At 50.8% G+C, this 17,920-nt stretch overlaps 5 protein-coding genes across 5 annotated transcripts; 3 read left to right on the forward strand and 2 right to left on the reverse strand.

Annotated features, from left to right (window-relative positions):
• Positions 1–706: 706 nt before the first annotated feature.
• Positions 707–4,947, reverse strand: KVR01_009042 (uncharacterized protein; the record flags this gene model as incomplete). Its single annotated transcript, XM_044788484.1, has 3 exons — positions 707–1,929; positions 1,984–4,577; positions 4,630–4,947. 3 exons carry the CDS (start codon positions 4,945–4,947, stop codon positions 891–893), a joined length of 3,951 nt encoding a protein of 1,316 aa, XP_044641544.1. The 3' UTR covers positions 707–890.
• A 2,551-nt stretch (positions 4,948–7,498) lies between these two features.
• KVR01_009200 (uncharacterized protein) lies at positions 7,499–9,056 on the forward strand (the record flags this gene model as incomplete). Its single annotated transcript, XM_044785961.1, has 3 exons — positions 7,499–8,204; positions 8,262–8,383; positions 8,442–9,056. The coding sequence occupies 3 exons, from the start codon at positions 7,499–7,501 to the stop codon at positions 8,955–8,957; spliced, it is 1,344 nt and encodes a 447-aa protein (XP_044641702.1). The 3' UTR covers positions 8,958–9,056.
• Positions 9,057–9,543: 487 nt separating this feature from the next.
• KVR01_009104 (uncharacterized protein) lies at positions 9,544–11,405 on the forward strand (the record flags this gene model as incomplete). The annotated part of the gene is made up of 4 exons (XM_044792719.1): positions 9,544–9,695; positions 9,770–9,920; positions 9,978–10,006; positions 10,089–11,405. Exons 1-4 carry the CDS (start codon positions 9,615–9,617, stop codon positions 11,403–11,405), a joined length of 1,578 nt encoding a protein of 525 aa, XP_044641606.1. The 5' UTR covers positions 9,544–9,614.
• Positions 11,406–13,693: 2,288 nt separating this feature from the next.
• KVR01_008934 (uncharacterized protein) lies at positions 13,694–17,153 on the reverse strand. Its single transcript, XM_044792889.1, has 3 exons — positions 16,854–17,153; positions 16,338–16,662; positions 13,694–16,008 (listed from the first exon to the last, which is right to left on the reverse strand). The coding sequence occupies exons 2-3, from the start codon at positions 16,613–16,615 to the stop codon at positions 15,726–15,728; spliced, it is 561 nt and encodes a 186-aa protein (XP_044641436.1). The 5' UTR covers positions 16,616–16,662; positions 16,854–17,153; the 3' UTR covers positions 13,694–15,725.
• Positions 13,969–14,908, forward strand: KVR01_009064 (uncharacterized protein; the record flags this gene model as incomplete). The annotated part of the gene is made up of 3 exons (XM_044785732.1): positions 13,969–14,421; positions 14,523–14,699; positions 14,786–14,908. 3 exons carry the CDS (start codon positions 13,969–13,971, stop codon positions 14,906–14,908), a joined length of 753 nt encoding a protein of 250 aa, XP_044641566.1.
• Positions 17,154–17,920: the final 767 nt, after the last annotated feature.

Below are 17,920 nucleotides of genomic sequence, written 5' to 3' on the forward strand. Positions count from 1 at the left end.
GTTAAGTTAATTAAGCGAGATCCATGTCTTCCAAGCCGAAATTTTCCGCAACCCCCGCACCTTAGCTACGAAACCCGACTAAACTAACTATCTAGGGGTGACTTGAAATCTTCTACATACCATAACACTCCCCTAGGGGTTTTTAAATATAGTTTCTAAACTATCCTTTTTACTTTAAGATAATATCTTAAATAATTCTTAATACTTTAAAACTATTTTCTTATTAATACTTTTTAATAATAATTATAAGATATATTAATATTTCTTTTTAAAATTAGATTTTCTTTAAAATTAAAAAGTTCTTTAAAAGTCTTTTTTTTTCTTTTAAAGAATTTAAAAAACTTCTTTCTTTAAAAGAGAAGAAACTTAACTAAAGATTATAATATATAAATAAATAAGTAAAGAGTTAATTAAAGGTTATTTTAAAAAGAAGACTATTAAAGGAATAAAAAAAAACCTTTTTTTAATTAGTTTTTATATTAAAATAAAAAAGTAATATTAAGGAATTCTAAAGATTAATACCTTTTAAAGACTTAATCTCTCTTAAAGACCTTCTTATTACTTAAAGGTTAATTAAAGAAGGAAGGACTATTAGTAGTTATAGCTGTCGCAAGATTGTAATTAAGTGGAGATGATTTTTAAAAACCCCTAGGGGCGCGGTACGGTAGGTATTTAATTCTGGTTTCGCTTCTACTCCGCATACATCTGAGGACATAAATGGCCCCTTCATGCAGTGGTAAACGCTGAAGACCCAGCGCAAGTACTTGCCTGGGCAAGAAGATTGCGTGTGGAGTGCCACCGCCGGGACAGCTTCTGCCTACACCATGCCTAATACCGTACAAGACAAGTCCACGAATCCATCAAACATCTACCAGAGACCTTCAAACCAATCAAATGTCGATAAGCCAATCCTCCTTGTTATCAATATTGGGTGGCTGAGCTCGCTTTGTTGGGGAGGAAGTACCATCTACGCCGAATGACATCAGTGATTCGACATCGAGATCCATGTGCTGCTGAAGCTTTGGTGAAGCTTTGGTGTCGGCTGGGCTTGGCTCGTCACGGTGTCGTCCCCGTCGAATCCCTAGCACTTCCGCCTCGAACCCGAGGTCAGATTCACCCATCAATGACATCAAGTCGGCGGTGGCTTCGCTTGGGGCGCACCTAACTCCCCCCAAGGGCTGTGCCGGAGAATTAATCACATGTAGGGAGTCATCTCCATGGTCTTTTCGAGATACAAAGGTTTCTTCCTTGCGTGTCAAATGTCGCTTGCTCTTCTGCGGACTCCGAGACAATTGGGCCTGATTGCGCTGGGAATTCATCGGCTTTCCTCCGTGGGATCGTGATGTGGCTTGGGAACGGTTGTTACCAGATGGAGCACGAGCTTGCATGTGTGGCTGGGGGCTCTGTTTCTGGTTGGCAGCTCCGCGGCGGTTACCGACAGCCTGGTTGTTAGCCCTCGGGAAAGGCTGGTGTCCAGCTGTACCACGACTCTGAGTCCGCTGCTGTCCAATCACTCGGAATCCATCTCGATTGACAGTGACCGGTGTGAAAAGCTCATTGATCCCCCCTCGTTGGCCGGCATTGGGTGGAGGCGCTGAATCCAATTCAATCTCGGGCGAGGGGTTGAGCGCCTGGAGGCGAGCTTCGCGGATGACTTCGTCGTGGATGGCGGGGTTCTTGCTGAAGTCAATCCACTTCTCCGGGCTGCTGTCACGGATTTGATCCGGAGCTGCTGAGGGTATCGCTGAAGAGGACAAGGGAGAAGACTCAAGTTGAAGCTGGGCCATCTGCTGCTCGACCTTCAGAGTCTTGAACTGTTCGCAATTCTCACAGCATCGGCATTGGTCGGTGCAAACGCCTGAGCATTTGTGGCCGCAGGGGAGAATTTGGGTGCAGGGATTCAGGCACGTGAGCTTGTCGTGAGAAATCCTGTTCACAATAGTCAGCACCCAGGGCCGTGAAGGTATTAAACATGAATCTTACACATGACAGCTGAGAACGCAATCGTGCCCACATGGAAGCTTGCCGTCACATTTGATCCAGCACCCACCAGCATTCCCGACAAAGCTCTCCGGGGACTTCATCCAGATCTCATTTGTGCCCTGCTTGTCATTATGGTTCTGGCAAACTAATGGCAGCCCCTTGTCCATAGCAACGCGCTGCTGTTCCGCAAAGCCGTTCCAGATAGGAGCCCATGTGTCGAAGGACTGCTTGGTAGATTGGAAAAGATTGTTCTTGTTTCCGAACATGAAGAAACCACGACGGGCTCTGCTCACCGCGACTGTTGCGCGATTCCGACTCTCGACGAAACCGACACGCTTGGGCTCATTTGGCGCCGGGGGGCTCCGCACAAGAGATAGCAGAACGATCTCGTTTTCCTCGCCCTGGTATGAGTCCACCGTCGCGACGTTGAAGCGACATGCCCCGAGTGATAATGCGTCACGCGCACGCCTCAGAAGGCTCTGAATCTTCTTCCGCTGCCCTCGGTAGTACGTGAGGACAGTGATATCCGTTGGTTTGACACCATTCTGAACCAGGTAAATCATGAATGCAACGATCATCTCAGCCTCCTTGTGGTTGAATTTGCTGTTGTCGGGATCTGTCTCCTCTGGCCACTCGTGTGTGAAAAACCAGCTTCGACGGGAGCCCATGCCTTGAACCGGAGGACGCTCGGCTTGGTCCAGCACTAGAGGGTGGTCCTTCAGACCGGGGTAGCACTTTTGCACAATGTACCGAAGCTCAGGAGCCATGCGTCGTTGCTGATTCAACATGGTGTAAGGAACATTGTTGCGGACCAAACGCTCAAACAGAGAAACATTGAGGTTGAATGGCTCATCACCAAGTCGGGCAATGTCGCACTGAGGCGGAAGTTGCTGATGGTCGCCGACGAGAATCAGCTGCTCCAGGCTGGGGAACAACGCAGAGGAAACGTTTGGTTCCCTGGTCTCCGCTGCCTCTTCAATCAGAAGCACTCGTGCGCCAGTCGCGGCCAGAAACCCACGATATTTGGTTAGTCCAGTCGTGGTGCATCCGATGATGTTGATGCAGTGCTTTTCAAGAACCTTGAGATCGCTGTACCATTTGTTGACCTTTTGTTGCTTTGCGTGACTGACAGCCTGTTGGATTATCTCTCGAAGCCGGGCTGTCGAGGCTTCACGCAATTTGGCCTGAAGGATTTGGTAGACACCCCCACGTAAGGGTATTGGAATTTTGTACATGTCATCGGACTGGGAAAGCAGAGCTTCACAACGAGGCTTCCAGCCTGGGACTCGCGGAGTGTTCCCAGTGTAGTAGCTGGTGAATGGGATCCAAATGCCATGAAGAGGATCGTCTTGGTCGTCGGCTGTGTCGTCGTCCAGTTCAGGATCTTCGCTCTCAACAAATTGCTCGTCGACGGCTTCTTCATCGGGGAACTCGACGTCATCTAGCGACTGTCGTAGGCGTTCGATTCGCTCCTCACTCAGCCAGGCCTGCATCCCCGGCTCATCATCATCTTCCCATCCCTCATTCGATAGGGAGTTGAACTGGGCCTCGTTGATGACACCTGCATCAAGCAGTGCCTGGGGATCCAGAAGCTCTTGGCCACCAAAGACCCCATCTACGACGGTCTTAAGCTCCTCGATGATTTGCAGCCGCTGCTTTTCAAGTGATTTGTACTTGAGCCTGCCATCAATGCCACCCTTACCGAGCGACTGGCGAAGGTTGTAGACGGTGCGCTCCTTAATGATCTCGTTTCCAGTACGACCCCCCACACGCAAAATCTTGGCGCCCGCCTCATGGCAGTAGATAAGCAGCTGGTCAAGGGCGTGATTCGTCTGGGCGGCGATGATGACGGGAGGATCGCCGAGCTGCCGGTTGCTGAGAATGACGTTTAGGGCTTGAACTGAGGTAAATGTCTTTCCCGTGCCAGGAGGGCCCTGGACCACTGCCAGCTCCTTAGATACCATCCGTTGTAGGGCCTGGAGTTGGGATGCGTCAAGGCTTGTTTGCGGTTGGATGCCCTGCTTTGACAGAGGACGGCTCATGTCACACTCTTGGTACTTCTCGGCGACCTGCTGGTAGACAACGCGCTCGAGATCCTGGCTGCCTAAGGCTCGCTGCTGCTGCGCCTGCGTGAGCTGTGTTACGAGGCAGGATAGGTCGAGATGAGGTTCTTGGGAAATATGTCGGGCAAGGGAGTCGTGGGTGTCGAGACGAAGAAGATATTTGTCGAGGGGGGAGGTTTCTCCGGCAGCCATCTGGAGCCCAATCATGGCGTGGCGAGCGGCCTCGTAGAAGCCGTTGCGGGACTCGATCATTACCAACTCTTGGTCGGGGTCGACGACCGCTTCTTCGGCACAGGCCCATATTATATCGACGGTTGGGGGGTTTTGATCGAGGCCGCCCTCGATGGGGCGTTGAGCAACGATAGCGACACGGCAGTCGGTCTGGAAACTGTCGGTTGAGAGAGCGACGATACGGCCTGGGGTAAGACGCTTGGCCTGCTTCCACTGGATTCTACGGCCAGCCCTCTGGGTCGAGAAGCTGACGCGGCAGAATGGACTCATCTTCGTCATCAGGTATCCTTTGACGAGCACCTGTTGACGTTAGCCTGGTGGAGCAGATTCCTCTCCAAGCCACTGTACTGACCTTGGTGTACACACAGGTGTTCTCGTCGTCACCCATGGACGGTGATGACTTGAACTCATTGATCGAGAAACGCAGCCCCTCAACAGCTTCAAATCGGAGGATCTTGTAAAGAGCCTCAAGGTAGCAGGCCTTGGACTCGAAGGGAGCATCTACGGGGAATGACGGGAGGTCGTTGGTGGTAGCAGCAGGGTTCATGACCTCTGTAGAGGTAGGAAACTCTGGTAGCTGTTGCCACAGTGGTCCCTTGTCGGGGGCGTTGAGCGGGTTGTGTTGGACATGATCACGGATTGCGGTGATCATTTCCTCGTTGGTCGCCATGGCTGGCGACGAAGGCGGTTGTCTGCGCTTGACGATGGCAAAGTGGTCAGCTCCAGGGTGAGTTGGGTTGTGAGTTGGGTTGGGTTGGGATGGATTGGGTTGGTGGTGGATGTCTGCTCTGGGGAAAGCTGAGGGAAGGTAGGTAAGTGGTGGGTAAGAAGGAAAGGTGGGGCTTGAGAGCAAGAGGAAAGCTGGAAAGACCAGAGCAGGGAGAAGGAAAGTACCAGGTACCGACGGAAATTCAAGATCTTCTTTCTGTTGACTAACCTTTGTTTCTCGCAGTTGGCAGACTGCTGGTGAAGTTCGAGGATTCTCGGCGCAACAGAATTGAGAACTGGTGCAAGGGTTTAAATACGTAGCCAGAGGCGACCAGAAGATTCCGTCTTCTCCATTCAGACCAGAAAACATGCGTCCAATTGTTTGTGGTCAATCGCATCGGATGGGTACAGCGCTGATGGAGATCTGTTTGCTGCGGGCCAATCAACCCTCCCAATGCTAAGCAGTGGCTATTGTTTCAGCATATTGTTGACAGTCACCGGCTGGCCCCTCGATCACTTGCCCATTGAATAGGAGTAGAAGGCAACATTCGTTGGAAAAAGATTTGCGGGTCTCTGGAGATGGGACGTTTGCAATGGAAAAGAGTGGTGCCCAGCAGGTATTGTTGGGGGATGGGTGAAAATCTCTTGGCCCCTTCGAGGAAAGCAGCTTCCCAATGCCTTGGGGGAAAACAACCTGACAACGGAGGGGAGGAAGCCGCACTTGGTTCGCAGGCACCTGCCCAGGTTCAAGTTTCCTTCTCAGACATGCTTTGGAACTCAAGCCAGCACTTGACAGTTGCCATTGCTTGCAGATGTCTTACAGCGCATCAATCAGGTTGACAAGGCCTTAGAAAGAGGACCCAGACTCTACGTGGCGTGCATTGTTTTTTCGAAGTCTTCATAGAACAATGTGCACTGTCTTCGTATTTGCAGCCTTCCTCGGCTTCCACATGTTTGTGTGTCTTATCATGTGCCAATTCTGAAATAGAGTCAACCTGCAAAGGCCAGTCAAAGGTACCTGGGTATCTACCCAGGTGCCTGGGTAGACAGCCCTCGTAGCAAACCAGACCAGATGCACGGGCAGAGCCAGAACCTTTGCGATTGTGGTTCCTGAGTCAGGAAGAGCTTCAGTGGTGCTTGAAAGCCCAGGCCGGGGGCACTGGACGGGCCTTCCAAAACAGTCATGTTGTGCTGGTACTGAACAAATGCTCGTCTACGGGCTATTGATCAAAGTCTACATATGTAGCTGGGTGCTCACTTCCAAGGCTCCCAGGCCTTCCTGGCTGAAGCACCTAGGTATTCTTTGTATGCATTGTCTGGAAGGGAGTAGCTTCCTTGGCCTTGCCATTTTCGAGGCTTGGAGTTGAGACTCGGGAGATCCCTTCTCAATACCCAACTTGGGCAGAATGTGCAGAAAGCCCTGAAGACCTGGCGGGGACTGTCTGAGTCTCTGTTACCAATATTGTAGCTTGTCAAATGTTGGTCATTCTGGTGGTGGAAACGGCGAACACACTGAGGACACAAGCTGAAAATTGGATCTCTTCAAGGTTGGGTGATTCATAGCGGAACCAACATAAAGGTACCATCAGATGCCTCACCCGCACCTGACCTTGAGCGAGCAAGAGTTGGGCAGGACAGAAACCATTGTGATGACTTGCCAGGTTTAAAGGACTTGGAGACCGGAATTTGGAAGTCAAAATCAACAAAAATACCTAAATATTTGTCAAATCGCCCTGAGTGTGTGTGTGGCAGGTTCCCCCGTCAATTAGCTGGCCAAGGCACGCTCTGCCCGAGGTCGAGTGGTGTCGTTTGCAATCCCCATACATATAAAATGTAGGTGGTGCCTTCATAGAGCGGTAAACGCTCGAGACTGTCTGAGGTCGAAAAACCCGAGCTCGGTGGCGATGCTGACACCAGAGACGTGTTGGTCCATCACACATGGATGTCATGCACACCCCCATAATTCAAAAACCTCAATTTTGAAATTTAATAAACTGAGTTGTTGGTGGCAAGCCACCGTTGCGTGGTGGCGGCACTTGGGCTCCAGGGCTGAGTGCCGTGGGCGGGTGTCAGCCATCTTGCCACGCCCGTCAGCTAGTCAGCCACCAAGGCGCCACCAAAGCTGGCTGGCAGGTTGCCGAGCTTTGCACAACACCACGGCCCCAGAATTGTGCAGCGACAGTTGGGTGAACATGCGTCTGTTGGGACAGCAACGTGATTGACTCCACTAAAGATCGGCAGTCATCGAGTTGCTCGTCATGGCCGTGATCCTTGATGATTAACTCCCTGAATATAGGAGGAAATATAGGAGGAGAGAACAATAAATCAAACCTCACACAAGGCAAGGACAATAGCTATGAGTACTTAACGGCATCCAGAGTCCTTTCCATGGACTTCTCGGACTCTAATCTCGGACTTGAACATCTTCGTATAATCCTACAAACGGCGCAATCCAGCCATACTGCATGGTTCCAAAACCCCATGCCCACCTAAAGAGAGCTCCCACACGCAACATGACAGACGCCACAACCACCAAGGCCCTCAGGGTGGCCATCGTAGGCGCCGGCATCGCAGGCCTGACAACAGCCAAGGCCCTGCGCCACTTCTACCCCAAGGAGGCAGTTGACATCAAGGTCTACGACAAGGCAAAAGCGCTTAGCGAGGTCGGCGCCAGCATCGGCGTCCACACGAGCGGCCTCAGGATTCTCGACAGACTCGGCGTCCACGCCGCCCTCGACGATTCCATCTGCATCCGCCAGTCCAGCGGCTCGCCCATAGCCTTCAGGCACTGGTCCACCGATGAGGTCCTGGGGATGCAGGACAGCAAGGTGGAGGGCGGCATCGAGGAGAAGTATCGCCCTGCTAGGTTCCACCGTGCTCACCTGCAGCAGGTATTGGTCGAGGCGCTCCCCGAGGATGTCGAGTTGAGGCTGGCGACCAAGCTGTCTGCGACTCGTGTCAGCCCAGGCAGTGCTGACCCAGTCACCTTGTCCTTTGAGGACGGGAGCAGCGAGGCTGCGGACTTGCTGATTGCGGGTGATGGCGTCTACTCCAAGATCAGGGCCAGCTACGTCCCCGATGCTGAGGTCAAGTGGCTGGGCATGATCGCCTTCCGCGCTGCCTTCGATGCTGCCCTGGTTCAGGGGATAGAAGGGCTCCCTGCAGACGCTGTACGCTGGAGTGGTCCTGACGACAGGAATTTTGTGTCTGGACGACTAGGCAAGATTGCAACACCACAGGATGTTTTGGCCTGAGGCTGCTAATCACTCTTTCCAGGCAAGGGCAAATACGCCATCGTAGCCCTCCACAACGCCGACCCCAACGACCCAAGAGACCCCTTCTGCAGCGCCGAGTGGGACCAGACGACCAGCCTGGAGCTCTTCAGGAGCCTCTACGGGGTGAGCACATGCCACACACAACCTTGCTATCGAGAGCCTGACTGACGCTTGACCAAAGGACTGGAACCCCATCGTCCGAGGCGTGGCCAACGCAGCCCCTTACATCAAGACCTACCCCATGTGCGCCGTCACCCCGCTCGACACCTTCGTCTTCGACAGCCACGTCGCCCTCCTCGGCGACGCGGCCCACGCCCACGGCGGCGGCGTGGCCATCGGCGGCTCCCTCGCCATCAACGACGCCTACGCCCTCGCGCTGGCCCTGACGCACGTCTGGCCCCCTTCCTCCTCCTCCTCCGCGTCCCCGTCGCCAAAGCCCGCCCAGCAGCAGCTGGAAAGGGTCCTGAGGCTGTACGACGAGACCCGCCGCCCGCTCGTCAACCGGCTGCTGGCGGGCGTCCACGCCCTCGCGCAGAAGAGGCGGTGGATGGCCGAGAAGAAGACGGTCGACGGCGCGGGGGAGACGGACGAGCAGCTCCGGGCGAGGATTGCCAACAGGCCCGACCTGAGCTGGTTGACGGAGCATGATGTCGAGGCCGAGTTTGAGAAGGTCGTCGCCCGGGTTGAGGCTGTTTGAGTGTGAGGTTTGCTCGTGCCGCGTGGACTGAATACCAATTCGAGAGCAGTGTGGAAAATCTAAGAAGCCATCGTTTCCGAGCGAGTCCTGCTACTGGACTTTGAAATGACCCGCAATCTCTACAAGTGATACTGCAGAACGTCGCTACAGACCGTCAGCCACCGTTTATATTACGGCATGCTCGACGTGTGCTACTGCGATGTGAACATTAAGCGCCATCTCCGCATGGCCCTCATCAACGGCAAGGTGTGTGGAAATGCGTGTATGTGAGATGGGGTTACAATGTCTTACGTGCAGTCTACCTGGGTAACCCCATTGGTGTTGCCGCAATCGAAGCTCTCTCCAACCTGCAGTGTGACGTTGATGAGCGGCAACTACAAGCAGACGCCGGACGGGCCCTTATCAGTCCGCCGTCCTATGTGGTGGTACTGAAGCTGATCGTGCTTACAGGTGCGTCTAGTGCCGCATGCAATCTTGGCACTTTGGCTATCATATTGGATCAAGAACATTAGGCGGTGGTCTTGAGCGGGGCCTCTTATCCAGACCCTAGGAATCCCACTGTTCTTGTGGCTCTTGACGTTCGAGTATATGATCCAACTGCATCCCGCTTAGCACTTAAGGGCACCTGGGCAAGTAAGAATCGTTGAGAGCATCAAAATGTCTCGTAACGAAGACCTCGAATGGACGTCACCACCTTTGAGACTGCTTCTGGGCGGACTTTTATGCTTCACGTTGTGGGTACGTCTAACGAACACAAAGAATGAATGCCGCCTCTTCGGTAGAACACATCTGACTCGAAGTTTGCATCCAAGACCGCTGGCCTGGTAACATACCGGCTCTTCTTCCATCCCCTCGCCAGAATTCCCGGGCCACTGCTTCAACGAATATCAGGTCTGCCAAGAATCTGGCAGTGTTATGTTGGCAACAGGTATCTGTGTGAGATCCAAGCTCACGAGAAGTATGGTAAGAACCACTCGTCCAACTTCTGGACCGCGACGTGTGACTAAGAGCCCTTCCTAGGACCGGTCGTTCGTACAGGTCCGAACTCGGTAAGCAGACAGGTTTCTCTGTCTCCAATAACAAGATCATGGCCAAGCCCACGCGCGCCTGCGATTAGCTAACGAGCATCAGGTCATCTTCAACACACTCTCGTCCCTACAGGCCCTCCACCTCAAGAAATCGGCGAATGTGTTCAAGGGCGAAGAGTTCTACGGCCTGTTAGACGGCGGCCCAGCCGGAGGCAAGAGCGTGCAGATGATCGCCGATCACGAAGCCCATTCCGCGCGGCGCAGGCTGCTGGACAAGGCCCTGCCCCCGCGGGACCAGGTCTTCCAGGACATCAACGCGCTCTCGCGCGACCTCGTCGCCGTCATGGAAGACGAGGCCAGCACCAACGGCGGCATCGTGGACATCGCAAGGGTGACCTCATGGTACAGCTTCGACGTCATCAGCACCATCGCCTTCGGGCAGGCCTTCGACATGATGCACACCACCACGTGGCGGTGGCTGCCCCTCTGCCTCCAGCAGATGAGCGCCTTCCTCTACGCCGCGGGCTTCGCCTCGGGCCACGTGCCGGTCCTGCGCTTCTTCCAGTGGCTCCTCCGCACGGGCTGGCCGTCCCGCCTGGGGTGGACCACCGCCGTCCAGGCGCAGAACTACGCGGACCTCGCGGCGGAGCGGGTGCTGGACCGCGGCCGGCGCCTGAAGGGCGAGGCGGGCCTGGAGGCGCCGGGGCGCAAGGATATCTTCGGGTACCTCATGCAGGCCAGGTTCCACGACAGCGCCGACCTGGCGTCGGAGAGCTCGCTGTTGATCGCTGCCGGGAGCGACGCCGTGCGGTTCGCGGTCGCCGCGACGATGTTCTACCTGCTGCAGAACCAAGATGCAAAGGCGAAGGTGACAGCGGAAGTCAGGAGTCTCGACTTGGGAGAGGATGGCCTAAGTGAGTCCAAGATAGCCTCGCTGAAATATCTCCGAGCTTGCCTTGACGAAGGGATGCGCCTGAGTCCCCCAAAGGCGGGAAGCATTCCCAGGGAAACCGGAGCAGGGGGCATCGTCATCGACGGGGTCTCTATCCCGGAGGGCATGACGGTTGCAACCACAACCTACGCCCTCCACCGGGATCCTGAGATCTACAAGGAGCCTTTCCAATACAATCCCGACCGCTGGCTGGAAAGACCGCATGATCCACGGCTGTATGCGGCGTTCACCCCGTTTATGAAGGGGCCGCGGGCTTGCCCTGGCAAGGCTATTGCGTATGTTGCCATGCAGACAGTTTTATTCCACATCTTTCGGGAGCTTGACGTCGAGGTCGTGACGGAAGAGAGTCAGGGGGCGGAGCGGGTCAAAATTGGGACCAAATCGTGGCGTTATCAGAATGATTATCCTTTTAATGACTGGGTTATTGGGTATACAAAGGGTCCATTCGTCCACATCGGACAGGCTTGAATGAGTTGGTCAGGTGATTTCTTCCGCAACTTTAGAACATAGGATGTTATCTACAAATAAGGTATGGAAGTTTAAGCGAATCCCTCATTTGTTTTACAATTGTCCTAGTATTAGACAGATCTTACCGTTAGTAGTGTATATAAGTGAGAAAGATTATAGCGAGAAATTACTTTCAATGCCGCCTATACATTAATAGACTTAGATAGATAATACCTATCTTTTATTAAAGAATAAAAAATAATATATAATTAATATACTTAAATATTTATTAAATTAAAGAAAGAGATTAATACTTTATATTATATTATATATTAATAAATATTAAAAATAGTTATTATAACTTTTATTTATTTATTTAATTATTATTTTTTTAATATTAACTTTAAAAAAATTTAAAATAATTAATAGTTTTATAATATAAGTAATTTATTAATTATTTAATAATTCTTTTATAATAAAATAATTTTATAAAAGAATAATTATTAAAAATAAAAGTTATTAAAATAAAAAAGTTATTAAAAATTTATAAAAGGTTTTATATCTTTTTTATATAAAAAAATAGAAATACTTTTTTTCTTTCTTTCTTTCTTTCTTTCTTTCTTTCTTTCTTTCTTTCTTTCTTTCTTTCTTTCTTTTAATTTAATATTAAATTTTTATATTTTATTATTAAATTAATTAATTTATTAAATTAATTAATTAAATTAATTATATTTAAAAATTTTAAAATAAAATTATTAAAGATATTTAATTTAAAAATCTTTTAATAAAAAAGAAAAAAGAAGTTTTTCTTTAATTAATTAATATATTTAAATAAAATTTATTTTAAAAATTAAAAGTTATTTAAAAAAGAAATTTTTAAATAAATTTATATTTATTTTATAATTATTTATTTTATAATTATTTTTATTAATAATTATTTTTAAATATTGAAATAATTTTATAATTATTTAAAGGTTTTTTAAAAATAATAATATATATTATTAAAATTATTAAATAAAAACTAAATATTATAATATTAATTTTTTTAAAAAAATAATATAATTATTAAAAGTTATTAATAAATTATAAATATTTATAATAACTCTTTTAATATATATTAATATATAATATATTAATTTTATTTTTAAAAGTAATTCTATTTTTAATTCCTATATATATAAAATATATATAATACCTTTATATAATGATAAATACTTAAGATTTAATGTTCTTTAAAAAAAAATAGGGTTAATAATAGTAGAAAGAGAATATAGTATGTTTGTGGGCATGTGGCTCAGCCTTGTGCCGCGCAGACAGACTAGAAGGCATCGCTCCCGACGGCTCAGCGCCGCTCACTAGACAGCCAGCAAAGCCAGTGCCTAGGGGTTGTGGCTGCTGGGTGTGTGGGATTCCTTTGGATTCACTATCTAAGTGAGTAGGAACCGGCCCCTCGTCATCGGCTCCTTTTTCGGGACATTAAGCTACAACGCCACGTGCGCCTGCTCGGGAACCACCAACACCGGCACCACTTAGCATACCTTGGTCCTCGACAAGGCGTTCGTCCGCGGCCTCCGGCTTACCGACGAGGAGGGCTCTTAATAAGTGCTTCCCGGGCCACTGCGCTGGCCACGCCGTCGAAATCCACGCCATCCTCCACAAGAACGCGATGGTCCGCAAGAACGGCGCCGTCTACGACCTACCTAGGTAACCGCTTCGCACATGGGCCCGATCCTCTGGGACCTATCCGTCCACGACGCCGTTGAGCTGCTCTACCCCTGGTGTATAATTGAACAGGTACATCATGATATGTAGTCCAACACCGCCACCGCTAACTACAGCGTTATCGCCTGCAAGACCGACACCAACGGCACCAACGACCGCTTCTTCACCATCCTGGACAACTTGCTGGCCTGGATCGTCCTTGGTATCAACACTAGCTTGAGTACCTCCAATATCTCCACCGCTGCGGAGTACTATGCCTCCCAAGGTTTAGTAGTCCCGATGATTCGGTTGCCGGTGTGTGGGATGGACCGGACGATTTTACAGGAAGCACGTGGAGATCTAATCTAGTGTGCCTCAGAGAGTCAGTATAGTACTTTGTTCACTAAGTGATTGCTGCTGTACCTAGGTAGTTTGTTATCAATTAGGTACATGTGAAGTCAATTTAGTGTCATTGGAAAACACCGCTAGCACGTCTCCTACTTGTTGAGAGTATTTGGTGCCAATCCTTCATGTATATGCTATCCGCTTGTCTGATTTTCCCAAACCACGTCTTTCTCTGCCCTCCAACCCTACATCGAAGTTGTTCAGCTTGGTCGATTTGCGACTAATTTTCGAATTGTGAAAAGTTGTTCCCGCATTTTCCAGTCATGCAAGTTTGACATGCTGCGTCTAATCCGGATGTCAGAGTCACCAGAGCTGGCGAGACACCCACTGTCACATTCCAACCCTACATATATCCACACGACCTCTCTCAAATCAAATCCATGATCCCAGATTTGAAAATATCGGAAGCTAGCGTTGATTGCCATTTGCCTTCCTGCAACAGTCCATTTCGCCAAGACACCTTCCTTCCAAGTCGGCCATGCAGAAAAAAGATACACCCGAGTCACCGCTTCCAAAAGCCCCAGGCGGGCGTTTTCCCCATCTGTATCCCGCGGCATTTTCTACTATTGGTAATGTCATCTTTGTCATCGGTCCGCCAGGAAGTGGCAAGGGCACGTTGTGCTCTCGCATATGCGCAGAGTATCCTCGCCGCTTCAAGCACCTGTCAGTCGGAGATTACCTCCGGGAGCTTGTCGGCTCCAACGCATCGGGTGGTGCCTCATCCCCGCCTAACATCCCAGCTCTTCGTCCTGGTGCCCTCCGGCCGGAAGAAATCGCAAGATACGTGCGAGAGAGCAAGCTCCTTCCGCCGAACACCCTCATACAACTGATCAAGGCAAAACTACTCGCTGAGTTTACTCCGTCCGACACCTTCTGGCTGATTGATGGGTTCCCTCGTGACGAAAAGTCCGCTGAGGAATTTGAGATGCATGTAAGTATCCCCCACTTACCTGGTGCCACACCCCCCCCCCCCCCGGGGGGCTCTTTGGCCTTTTCAGATGTGCGACACTAATATGCGATCCGCGTCACAAGTTCGGTGCGCCAAAGGGCCTGATCCAGCTCACTTGCGACGAGTCAATCGCCCGTCAGAGGTTTCTCGATCGCCGGCGAGCTCCTTCAGACAACGAAGAGGCCTTCGAGAGGCGACTGAAACAGCACTATGACAGCTTGGACTGGATTGCCATTCGTTACTGTCTACTGGAGTACCGAGTGAGTCTACATTAGTAGTATCCCACGCCACTCTTCCAATAAACGCGACTCCTAGATATTAAGTGTAAATGTTAACGTAATCACAGATGCGTGTCAATTCCGGCGTAGTGGGCTGGGTCAGTCAGGCTCTGGACGCTATCAGGCAAGATTGCGCCGAAATTGTTGACAAACCTGACACGGCTGCGGCACGGGAAGAAAATAAACTGTAACACATGCCGGATGAGGTGTCTTGCGATGCCATTTGGCATGATGGGGGAGGCGCAGAACATGGAGAGAGGTCAATCAGGGTGGACGTAAATCGAAACAATTGTATCTTGCCTGCGGGTCCCACATGCAGTCTCCCCCTCAAATATGATAGATTACGATGTCTGCCATTGTGATTTCCCTTGGAACTGGATAATATTTCAAAGAAAAGAGGGAAAACATAGCTGACCCCTCGGCTTTCATGGTTCAGTTAGAAGCATTGATGGGGTATCGAGATATGAAGTTGTAGAACAGGAGTGAGACCTGAGTGTTGATAAACTCTAGCCGAGTGTCCTCACCATGGATAATCAACATTGAAAGTGCTGCATTATTTTTCCTGCAAACTCCAAGAGGCGTAGCTGGGGCCTTAGCAATTGAAGCCCCGAGCTCGAGTTCGCTACTTTATCTGTCCTCTTTGGGGTGTTGAAAGCTACCTACCACTGAGATGTTATAACCTTGTAACTCTGGTACTACTGTTTCTAGAGGAGCACACATTGTATCAAACCCGAACATGATTTCAGCCCGCAATACTAGTAGAGGGAGGAGCATGCAGTCAAGGCATATCAGTCCAGGCCAGCTCGAAACTACAACTTGAATATAGAAAGTGGTGGGGTTAAGGTCCTGATTGAAGTCATCCACGTGACCGCTTCAAAAATGTATCGCAATAACTACTAGATACATATGTTCCGCCGCGTTCGTAACGTAACGCCGTGTCTCACTGCTGTGGTCCAACTCATGTCCTGAGTGACGTGGCCTCGTCGCACAACCGTCACCAGTCACTCATCAGCCGCTCCCAGTCCCCAGCAGGGTCAAGCCGACGGTATCCTTCGCGGTGCAAGGACCAGGGTGCAGGATCGAGTGGTCGGGTATGTCGCCGTCCTCGGTGGGGATCTGGATGGCAATCGTCTCCGTGATACCCGGGTACGACGTGGCGTGGCCCTTTGCGCTGACATCGGCGGTGTCTGCCGCGAAGATGAGGCCGAACTGGCCCCCGGACACGTACGCGCTGGTGGTCTCGTCCTCTGGGAGGGTGATGTGGGCCAGCCCCGAGAGAAAGATGACCCATCTGGGAGGGGAGTGATCAGCATTACATTACAGCCTGCATGTGATGTCGGGACATAGATTGGACCGGAATGTCCTTGCAAGACCAAACCTGAAGGCCCTCGGCCAACCTTGATGCATGCATATGTTACGCAGCACCCAATTACCGGTAACCTTATCCCAGGCTCGATACACACACCCCTGATAAAGCTTGAACCAGCCCGCTGTGACCGAACATGCAGGGCAAAATACACACTTCTAATAAACTGCTCGTGGCACCCCGACGTGTAACATATCTATCTACACAAGGCAACGCAACACAACGACGTAAACCAAAAGAATACTGCAACTTACTGGTTCGCAGGCGCGTTGTGCACGCCAGCGTCAAACTGCGCCGGCAGCACGCTGTACGAGACGGCGCTCGCGTTGCCCAGCTGGAGCTGCGCGCTGCCGGCGGTGCCCTGCTGCGTCGAGATGGCGAACGGCGTGTCGATCTCCCAGCACTCGAGGGTCGACGCGTTATTGGCCGCGCCCAGGGCCGTGATGTTCAGGTGCAGCCCGAGGACCGCTGCAGGCAGCAGCAGCAGCAGCAGCAGCGCGGCCTTGTTGGTGGTGGTGGAGATGGGGCCCATATTGATTGTGATGTTGGGGGGGGGGGGTGTAGCGTCGTACTGCTGTGCTGCTGGTAATTAGATGATACTTTGGCAGGGTAGGAATGAGGGTAAGCTGAAATGCAGGTGAGGAGGCAGCGGGTTACGAGCAGAACTGGCAACCGCGGTAGACACGTATGTGGGCTGACGAGAGATGAGGAGGGAGAGGTGCTCGACCGACGGACTGGCTCGGTAAGATGCAGCTTCTGGATGTGCTTACTGTGTAGATGGGCAGAGGGCGGGAAAGTCAAGTGCCGATCGTGTAGAGTGCAGTACTACGGGTGATCAGAGAACCGTGATGTGAGGATGCATTTAAGGGGAAGGGGTTACATGCATAATATTGTGGGCCGGAAGGATTCCGCAAGGCCCAGAGTTCTGTTGGTGGATGATCTGAATTACTTGATCTTCTGTATTCACCTCGAACCAACACTGGCAGACGCCCCACGGCGATTCATCGATGACACTGCTTTTTTTTCCATATCACGAGAAACGCGCAGTAATAGTTGAGAAGACTATCCACAGACTTGCAGAAACATTGCATCAAAGGATTGGGGAGCGTCCCGTCCCGTAGGCTAGCTCCTTGGAAGGCTTCCGAGCTGCCGGGTTTGGTGCCGTATTAGTACATGGCCCATGAGGTTGCATATACCGAGGAAGATTGGGCCATGGGTAAGTAGGGTGGGCTGTGTTACACTGCATCGCGACCGGTGAGAAACCACACCCACACTTCAGCCAATCCGTCAACTCAGCTTTGGAAGAGCACTCCCAATTGGCAACAGGCAGCAGCTGAACAAAGCCGAGGTTGGGTGGAATGGTGGGGGGTGGGAGTGTTTCCCAAGGGTGGGAGAATCCCATCCCGGAGAGATGACAGCTCGCATGCAGCAACCAACGTTGCATTGTTGCGCAGCCTCTGCGATACTCCGGTGCAAATGTGGATTTCCGACGACTCTGATCCTTCGTCCTTCATACCGAGCAAGACTTTTTCTCAGGGGAATCTCTGCTAATTCTTTTCCAAAGATGTCTGCCTGGACTTGGACATGAGTTTTGCAGACGGTAAACCTCGCAGCAGGCGGCCTGCAAAGCTTCGGACAAAGACCCACCTTGCAGGATTGGGGGCCGGAGGCGTTGATTTGAGAGCACAGTCACCCCTTGGGGCGTGGAACCCGACTGGACCGGGAAAATGCAACAAGTGTGGATTATCATTACTGATATTCAACGGCCGGTGTGCAGTAGGAATGCCCGGCCGAACATGTGTTCCCAGCCGCACACCACAAGCCCCGAGGAGGTGCT

This window comes from Diaporthe batatas, assembly GCF_019321695.1.
Source record: "Diaporthe batatas strain CRI 302-4 chromosome Unknown Contig00011, whole genome shotgun sequence".
In the NCBI taxonomy this organism is placed as follows: Eukaryota; Fungi; Ascomycota; class Sordariomycetes; order Diaporthales; family Diaporthaceae; genus Diaporthe; species Diaporthe batatas.

What these genes read in the sequence shown, in the direction of transcription:
- KVR01_008934 (XM_044792889.1), bottom strand. Translation starts at nt 16,615, where the DNA reads ATGGGCCCCATCTCCACCACCACCAACAAGGCCGCGCTGCTGCTGCTG. An exon ending in CACAACGCGCCTGCGAACCA is followed by an intron (nt 16,009 to 16,337) that starts GTAAGTTGCAGT and finishes CTCCCCTCCCAG; the next exon opens with ATGGGTCATCTTTCTCTCGG.